At 38.4% G+C, this 10103-nt stretch overlaps 1 protein-coding gene across 3 annotated transcripts in view; it reads right to left on the bottom strand.

Moving 5' to 3' along the window:
- Positions 1-532: 532 nt before the first annotated feature.
- The window catches only part of LOC121290733 (prostaglandin F2 receptor negative regulator-like), a 123592-nt gene continuing 114021 nt past the window's right edge, over positions 533-10103 (bottom strand). For all 3 annotated transcript variants that reach the window (XM_041211579.1, XM_041211580.1, XM_041211581.1), the window contains exons 7-9: positions 9957-10064; positions 6565-6867; positions 533-4324 (exon numbers count right to left, since the gene is read on the bottom strand). In XM_041211579.1, the coding sequence (XP_041067513.1) occupies positions 4161-4324; positions 6565-6867; positions 9957-10064 (575 nt within the window). In that variant the 3' untranslated portion in view covers positions 533-4160. The remainder of the gene's footprint in view (positions 4325-6564; positions 6868-9956; positions 10065-10103) is intronic.

Genomic DNA, 10103 nt, shown 5'->3' with positions numbered 1-10103 from the left:
GACATGCTGTAGTTGCTGATCAGACCAGCTGCCCTACCAACAGCAGCCCAGCTCTCAGCAAGATCCTGGGGTGGGGAGGGTGTTCAGGAGAAGTAGGATAAGAGATAGGAAGTACAGAAAAGTGCTTTAGAACCAAGGGGAGCATTCCAATTTCTCCTGGCTCTACATTCTGTATTTTGTGATGGGCTAGGATGGGTCTTTAATGTTACAAGAACCAAAAAAAAAGTGACACAGACCCTGTGCTACTATAGCATCAGACATCTCAGACAGCCTTTGGAAGCAAGGCATAGTCCTGCCAAATTGAACCTTTTTGCCTCCATTTTGCACAGGCAAAACAAAGGGAAAAAGGTTGTGATGGAAGACAGGGAGGGGGAGGTGTGGAGGGAATAGAAAAGACCAGAGAGTGGAAGACAGGAGAACCAGTTACTGGGAGATAGGCTCAAATATTTTTACATTTGTCTCTAAGCAATGCCACAAGAGATTTACTAGTAAGGAATGAAACCTTTCGAGAAACATTCAGCAATCAGATGAATACAAACCATAAGCAAACTTTAATTAACACAAAACTTTAAGTGTCTTATGTACATACATTTGAAAAAAAAAATGCAACTTACTGTTGTAAGAAATGCTCCTGGAAATTTGCACAGAAGTTTAAACAATTTTTTTTAAAAAAAAACATATGTTCCTAAGATTTTGCATGTTTTAACAATTTTAGTTTTACTATTTTTTTGTCCTTTTGATTTTACACTGACATTTGATTAACCCACATGTGCAAGGCAATTGCCAAAAGAATATGTTTAGGAAATCTCTAAGTCCAAAATAACTGTTCAGATCAGTACCCTGAAGAGGATATGTCAGGTTCTTTTAACAGTTGAAATAATATTTCAAGAAATGATAAAGGAAAATGAGTGGTTTTTTGCAATTGGGCACCAGAATGTGGCAACAAAATGCGATGTACCGAAAATTACCTTGACAGGAAATCACTCAGCAAAGCCTAGGCTTGGGGAGCGGATTTTAAGATTAAAAATCTGGCCATTCACTTGCAGGATGAGTTTCCTCTCAGAATGTGTACACAAGTGGGCATGGCATGGATACATCCTTTGGAAATGTGGCCAATTTTAAACTGGCTGTGTACAGCCTGGTAATTTACTTCTGATAATGAGTAACATTTCTGTTAGATCTTTTCTAACACTACTACCTACAAGTGTGAGTGTGAATTTAAACGGCCACAGAGTAAACGTCAATTGCTAAGTGGCATCTGAAGTCTTTTTTTTTAAAAATTCAATAGGGAGGTGGTTCAAACTGATTAACACATTCCCCTCCACTCACCACCCACCACAAACCCTGTAAGACGCAATCACCATACATACCCCTGGATCATTTCTAAACAGGCTTTGTTTTGAGAATTGTTTTAAGAATTTAACGTGCTGCTTCCTTACAAAAGCTAGTGCCAGAATAAAAAACATGTGTGTGTCACATTCTATAAGTGTCGGCAGCAAAGCCACTCGAAAATGACTTAAGTTCCAGAAAAAACACAATTGGGGACGGAAATTTGAATATCTCAAACTCCTGCCTTAGATCTCAGCTCCAGTGCATACAATACTCCAGCAATCCACCAGGAGGTTAATTCTGACAGTGGTGTATTTCACAATGGCTGGCTGGTTCATTTTATCATCATCTAAATAATTGATTATTTGACACAAAATAAAACACTGCACAATTTGGAAATCCGAAGTAACAACAGAAAATACCAGAATATACAAGAAGTCAGATAACAACTGTATTGCTACTAAATCTGATAGGAAGAATTATGATTTCCTTGGTTAAAAAAACAATTTTAACAGGAGAAAATCAATTAAATGAACAACTGGAGATCAAATAGTGGTTATGATTAGTTGCTAACATTATAGGTTTAAGTGCAATTGTATAAAAGTCACTACTTTTAACAAAATGTTAAGCAAAATTAATTTAAAAATACTAGTTTTTACTGGTGTATTTCAGTCATTCAATTAATTGTTGAAGTGTCTTTTTGTAGTGTTACAGTAGTAATTCTCACTAAGTGACTTTGGCACTTGGCTTACTTACTAACCTGTACACAGCAAAACCACATAGGCACCCAGACCACAAAAGCAATTCTTTGCTTAACTTAGAATGCTGGAGACAATAGAAAGCTTGTGTTGTACTTGACTGTTTTCTTCCATTGAGGCTCTTAACTAACATGCTTCACTCATCCTGCAAGTGAATGGCCAGTAGTGTGTGGCCATTGTACTGTTCCACAAACAAACATTCAGGCCCAGATTTCTGTCCAGGGTAGGTTCATTACCTGAGGGGAGTATGAAGCTGGACTTTCATTTTAATGGGATGGTGCACTTTAGCAATGTAGGCGAGGTTCCTGGCAGTGAAAGCTGCTGCCGCCGGCAGGAGGGAATGATTATATAGCCATGCCACAGTTGCCAAGGTTATTTGCCCTGGAAAAGGAGAGGCTTCCACTACTGAGTCCACTCCCTCCAAGAACAGTTTCAACAGGCCTTGCAATGCTGCCCCAAGATCTCTACTATTACCCCTCTTCTAGCAGTCACTGTAGCAATAGAATGAGGGGAATTGGGTGGATTTCTTGGACTTTACCCTCGGCCATCATTAATGTGATGAGGTGATGAAGGGGCAGCCAACTGCCTTCCCAGCTAGGGCAAGAGGAAAATCCACGATAGTGCTGTTAGAGGCAGACATGCAGCAAGTAGGCCTCTTCATTCAACTTCATTTTTCCACTGCAGAGATCAGTTATAGAGGAAGGAAATAGAGCCATTGATCTTATTCCCCAACTGCCCACTCAGGTATGCAAAATGAGAGGAAGAGACAATCAATGAGATTCCTCATTCTGTCTTGCCAGTATCAGCATTAAGATTCTTTGGTGAGCTGTGGTAAGCCTGGAAGCATGTCTGTTTTCAGAACTGCTTAACCAGGGATAAAATGGTCTTCTGCTGGACTAGTCTTGCAAGTGCAAATATAGGACTGATAAGTGCACCACGTTCATGGCAAATGAAAACAGTTTAGAAACCAGCCCATCTCTGGATCTTTTTTTAAAATAAAGGTTAAAAATATTATAAAGTACCAGAACAAAATGTGTGCTGTATGCAGGAAGTGTAAAAATCTATTTATTGTGATGTCACCCATACTGAATCATTTGCCCCAATGCCAATACAGCAGCAGTCAACAATTTAGACTGCGTTTTTATTTTCTGTAAAACTGCATTAATTGTAACACCACCTTAAATTACATAAGCTATACTGATGCCAAAGCAGATGTTTTGTATCAAAATCAGATTGAATTGTGCTGTACTGGAGCAGACTGTGTCAAGATCAATATCCTCTAGTGTAAATTTCAACCTGCACATTGCACACGTTCAAAGGCAGCAATAAACAGTTGCACAATTATTCTCTCTCTCTCTCTCAAGTGTCTTAGGAATGCATCGTATGTAATGGAACCTCTGCCCCTCATTTTAACCACTCCAAAAAAAATTCCTCTTCCATTGCAGGCCATTTGAGTTCATGGCAGTGAAACCACTGGTCTCCTTTCAAGTCAGTCAGTCTTCCGTCCAAATGAAAGACTGTTCCAGAATGGTGTTAACGTTGCTGATTTTACTGGCTTCAGCCTTTTTAAGCAAGCTGGTTGAAGTTGGCACTCTGCTTGAATTAATATTTCACTGCAATTTTGAATTTGAATTCACAGAACAAATCTCCATCCATATTTCCATCCAAGAGAATAATATTCAGTTTACACCCACAGCCCATCAATAATCTGAAACCACAGTAATGGTGACTGACCAGCAGAGACCAAGGAAACATGGCTCGAGTTAGATCTTCTCTACAAAGAGAGATGGGCAGATGTTGAGAAACACTGACAGTATCTCTATTGTATCACTTGCTGCACTTAAAAAGAAATAATTAACAAAATCACACTGACATTCCCACAAAGTGTTTTTACCCCACTTGAATATCTGAACATGGCTTTTAAAAAACAAAATTACAATCATTGCACATGTTAACATTCTAAAAAGACATGACACCTCCTCAACATCTGCTCTCTACCTCCCCAAATTGCAGAGCGTAGGTAGTTTCTGTAGTTCATCCAATGGTCACTCTGCAACACTTCAAGAGATTGTCTCAGTCTGTGCTCATCGGGATTAATCTGTGTTGCTCGTATCTTGGTGCAATTCTCTCCCCAGAGCAGTATCGAGAAGCACACTTTCCGATTGCACAAGCGAGAATTCCAATTAATAAGGCGACAACAATCCCATACATCAAAGGCACCTTAAAGGAATCTAGCACTAGAGGGGAGGGAATGAGAGAAAGGGGAAAGTTAAGGGGAAAAAGAAGCAATTAGTACATGTTCTTTTGGTCTCATTATCTCCTCACTACAATATGCAAATACTCAATTCTATTCTAGCACCATTCCTGTCCAGGGTTTCTGAATTGTATTTGAGTCCTACTTCTATTCGCTCTTTCTCAGCTGCCTAATCATTCTTTTGGTCTTTAATACTGCCTTTATACCTCATTTCGCATTAAATGTCTATACTTAAAAAATTTCTCACCGTTTTACTTGATTTGTTTATCTTTCCCTTATTTCTACGCAATATGTTTATTGCTATATTACTTGTTTCCAACCAGGTTTGAGTCATGTGTGAACAAGTGACTTTACAATTATACATAAAAAGGCACTTCAAAACTAGGAATATCTTGTGCAACAATGTTGATAATTGAGCGATCACAAAATAATTATGGCTAAAAGGAGGCCAGCTGACTCATCCCTCTCTGCATCCGTTAAGTGTGTATCTCTGGATGATATACTGTCAAACAGGCTAGCTTGATCTAAAAGTCCACTGATTTTTTATTATTCTTGGACAAGCAACACAACAAAAATCATTCAGAAAACACTAAAGAGAATGTGTGTGTCTATATGCTGTCAATGTGAGGATTATGTGCCGTATTTTCTGTTTCTGAGCTCAATATCAATGTCACAGCTGCAAGAAATCCCAGCCATGTAATCAGACCAGCTTTTATTACATGCTTACTTTCACAAGATGAGCAATTATTATGTTGTCATAGAAACGTTCTCCTCACAACACTGCTTTACTGCCTTCAAGATGTCACAATCTCAAAATAGACTGGGACACAAAAAAAAGAGCTATTCTACCACAAGCATCCTGATGCACTGGCCTGGCAGGCACAGTGAATTCCACAATTGTGGGGTGGGGGAGGTGTTGGATCGGAAAACATTCTTGTAAAAGAACCTACCAGCATTGCAGCATTTGTGTTAAATTGAGCAAAAAAAGATAAAAATAAAAATGTGCAGGTTCCTTCACAAGCATGCATTCCAACCTGCTTGATTTTCTAGCATTTGCTGCACCTGGACAATCCAATGTTTATAGATCAGGAAAATTTCTTCCCTTAGGTGGCAAACAGTGGATCACAAACACTGCATTCTGCCCAGAGTTCAAACTGCAGCCTATATATGCATAAAATGACCAAAGAAATCTGTAAGTATTTTGAACCAAACCAGTGATCCTTGGTTATTTATAAAAGCCACTTCTTATTTATGTCCTCAAACAGCTTTTATAAAAAAAATTGCTGCATTAAGGCCAAAAGGGTTAAAAGGTTGAAACATCACTGGTACAAGGGCCAACTATTGTCTGCTAAACTTGCCTTTGGAGGGTCGATCTTGGTGTTCTGAAATGAATGAAGGGCTTTTCTTGATCATGTAATGTTTAAAGATACTGCCTGGTTTAACAACAAGTTCTACAGACTTGAACTTTGGTCCTTATAAGTTAAGTTCTACCAAGCACTACAATGGCTTTACTGTCCTTGAGCTGGGTAAGGAGAAGTGGAAGACGAAAAATTAAAAGGGTTATTACTCTTGCTTCCCATCCATTGATTCATTTGGAAAAGTGAGTGACTTAGTATCTGTATACACTGTGAAGAATTTGGCTGTGATGCCACCAACAGTGGAATAGCCTTTCAAGTTTCCCTCCAAGTTCACAGAAGACTACAGTTTCAGAAAAAAGGACATAACTTACATTGGAAACAAAGCAATCATACTAATAATGCAGGCAAGGAGAACAGAACATTCACCACACAATGGTAATTTTTGCTTTCAGCTTTTAAAATCAATTTCCTTGACAAATTTACAATTGCAAGACTGTTTTTCTCCCTTTGATTTGCCAACATAAACAATTCCCCAAATATGCATATCGCTTTGGTGCGATATGAACTTGGACGTATAACCTCATATAGAATGATGCATCTCATTTCCAGTACCCAATGAAAGTCAGAAAAGAGATTAGACTGCTCAGTGTGTTTCAAAAACTTTTGAACAAACCAACATAAACCAGCAAAATGTTCATTAAGTTAAAAATTTGAATCCCCTTCCTCTCCTGGTTTCATTTGACTTTTCTTTTAAGAAAAAACAATAAGAAGTCCCTAGGAAAACTGGAAAGCAGCCCCAACCGCAAGAACAATGCACTTAAAGTTTGCTCAATGGTATCCCCCTAATGAGCAAACTAAAACTAACCTGAAATATCAACACGTATGGAAAGTGAATCAGATTGCTGTGGAGGCATTTTCTGCCACATTCCAGTCTCCGATTTTATCCAAGGTGTGACTGTGCAGAAATAATCCCCGGCAACATTCTTCTCAGAACAGTGTAGTCGTAGACGGAACTCATGCATGCCGATTCGCTCAGCACTGATGTCACTGGTGCTACTGTCTTTCAGATATGTCACCACTGACCTCTGATCGATCGACACTAGAGGACTTTGGGTCGTGTCATTGGAGAACCGTTGGGTCACAAACCATTCAACCTCATACAAAACATCTAGGAGGGAGATCAATTAATCCAAAAACTTAATTTATTATTGGATTATTATAATAATTGACATATTCAAATTCAATTCAACTCTAAGACTCAGTTCCTTCCTTGTACCCTGTTTTCTTGCTCGTCTTAGAAACACTAGGATTTGACTGAAATATTGTACAGCGGTGTCAAAGAAATTATGATTATATGTTGAAATGTAGAGACTGTTAGTGCTCAACGGATTAGAGTAATCCTTAATGATTGCAATCAAATTGGATTGCAGAAAGAGAGAGAGAGAGAGAGAGAGAATTAGTCTGTTATGGCAGAGTGAGGAGTCATGGGAAGGTTAGTAGCTCCCTGCAAGGAAGCTAAGAAAATCAAAGTCATGCTCAAAAAATGCTTTTCACCAACACTTCATGGTAAAACAAAATGATATAGATTAACGGTTCACAACTAGGTTATGGGTATGTAGTTGCACACACACACCACCAATGTACATAAAGCAGTCACAATAATACAAGTTCCTAGTGAAAGTTGAGATTTGCACTGTAATACATTGGACCATAATTTGCTGTAGCAGTGCATCCCATGGCACCTGCCATTAGTGAGAATTGTCCTTGCCTGTTTAATCTCATCAACATTTTGCATGGCAAGTTGCTCTAAGTGTGAGCTGGATGTCACAATGAGAAAAACCAGGCATCTAGGACCCATGTTAACAGGGCAAGCAACTGTGTATTTTCTGACCAATCAGATTGAAAGATTGTGAAATAAACAGAAAAAGCACAGAGAGAAAATGAAAATGAGAATGGGTGAATTCAGGGTCAAATCAGGTCCAGAAAGAGAAAGAGAGAGGAAACAAAAGATTGGTTTAAAGACAGAAAGGAAAAAGAAAAAAATTGTTTTTTATTTTTAAATTGCATGTTTTAAAAATATCCAACCATTAAAACCTGAAAGACAGACTGCAGAACTGTAATAGTTAATTTTTTTACTGCCAGAGTTATTGACAAGTAGTTAATTAACAGTTTTTAAAAAATGGATAGCTAATCTGTGATTACTTAAATATGTGTGGAATTTAAATTGCCCTGAAACAGACTCCTTGCTTCACTTCAGCCCCATTCTAACTTAGTCGTAACTTTAGTCCATATTGACCATGGAAGTAGATCAACTTTACACTGCTTAATGAATTTCATTTGGGAGCTAGATAGCATCATGCAAATAGCAGGTGCAGTGACACACCTTAAGACAGCAACTTTGGGATTTCTGCTGTCTATTGTGCATCTGGCTTCATCTGAAGTTGTTATAGAGTTTGCACATAATATACAGTGAGGTACGTGCTGCTATTTTAACATTGCATTGAATGAGCTCCAGCCTGCTCATTTCTCTGATTTTCTTAGCTACCCAGCTGCTAAACAGAAACGCAGAAATATTGTATCGTTTTATATATTTTTCATTAGTGAGAAATTAATTTTGAAAGATGTATGTATTTTGAAAGCTAAAAAAGGTCAAGATATTAAAAAAAATTTACTGACTGCAGAAACATAACTCAAGAGTTTAAATAGGTTACTTAGTGCAGGAGTGATTAAAGATTAAACTCACAAAATCAAGTCAAAGTCAAATGCTTCTACAAAAATCTCAAAGTCATAGGATTTACAATACAACACACTGCTCATTGGTCCCAATGAGAGTGAAATAGGATTTGAGTAGAAGGAGTTGAAATGTAGCATACCTCTCCAGAGAGAAGCCCTTATGTAGTCAGTGTCTGAGGGTGCTTGAGGAATACCACAAGCAGGTGCAACTGCCCATCACTGAGCAAGTATTTTAAATGGCCTTTGAAACAAAGTTTTACCAGGGATGGGGGAGGGGTTAAGTTGCAGAGCAAAGTACTTCATGTGAATAAAGTATTCCAATGTTATCCTGCATAAGAGTGTGAAAAACCAGCATGGGCCTGCAGTCAACAAAAAAACTTATATGCACATGGTACCTTTTAATGTTATAAATAACCCCAATGTGCTTCACAAGAGTATTCAATATAACACTGAGCCACGTTAAGGAGAGTAGGTCATGTGATCAAAAGCTTGGCCAAAAAAGAGGTAGGTTTCAAGGAATGTCTTAAAGGAGGAAAGCAAGGTAGAAAGGCAGAGAGGTGTACAGAGGGAGTTTCAGAGCTTGAGATCTACATAGCCACAAATGGTAAAGAAATTAACAGGGATGCACAAGAGGCCAGAGTTAGCAAAGCACAGATATCCCAGAGGTTTTAGGGGCTGAAGGAGGTTATAGAAATAAAGTGGCCAGGAAGGGAATTTGAAAATAATGGTGAGAATGTCCACAATGTTCATTTTTAAAAGAGCTCCACTAGATTCACAGAAAGAAAACGATAATTTACCGACAATGTAACATTCTGTATGTATCACAGGCATTGTTCTAGAGGGAACGATTTAACCAGGGAGGAAAGGACCTTTTTGGTCTGGATTCCCATCTCTAAAAATATACCACAGGGTCTTCCCGCACCCCTTACCTTACCCATTACAATCCTCCATTTCAGATTTTTCTACACCACCACTTAAACGTTTGCCAAGAGATCAAATTTGAAAACAAAACATATCTTTCTTTTAAAAAAAAATTTTATTCAAGATTTCAATTTCCATTTTCTCTTCAATAGAGCAACAACTCATTTCAATCACCTCTTCCCACCAGAATAAGTCATGGTTAGAACTTTGCCCCACTACACTGTTTCATCAACTTTCTATAAAATTTCAACAATATTTCATTTGAGATGCAAGACTTGAATAGAAGCACCCAAGAAGTTTATGTACCAATATCAGGGGCTAAGCAATAAGATGGGAGAATTCATTTGAAGAATGAAGAATACTTTCCATCAGCAAGTTGTTCATAATCAATGTGACACATGCATACTGAGCAAGAGGACAGGAGTGGGGCTGTATGAAAAACAAACCACAGCAGATTCCTGAGCAGCAGCAGGTGTTTAGTGGAAGTACTCATTATGGCTGCCTAAAGATTTCAAACACAATCTGCTTGAAACCATGAGCCCTTCAGCCAAACCTATTCTTGGGAAATAGTCTGGACCCATGATAACCTGTTGCTAAAATTACCTGAGTTGTTAGGTATGTCCGACAGATCAACAGTGCAGTTCATTTCCACAGTCTCGCCTTGGTATACATGAGGCTTCTCAGAGTGCAAAGTTACATTAAACCGGGGAGCTACAGAGCATAATGAGAAAAGTTAATAGACAAGTAATG

Source organism: Carcharodon carcharias, chromosome 18 (genome assembly GCF_017639515.1).
Source record: "Carcharodon carcharias isolate sCarCar2 chromosome 18, sCarCar2.pri, whole genome shotgun sequence".
Lineage (NCBI taxonomy): Eukaryota > Metazoa > Chordata > Chondrichthyes > Lamniformes > Lamnidae > Carcharodon > Carcharodon carcharias.
This window is presented reverse-complemented; position numbering and strand designations above follow the sequence as displayed.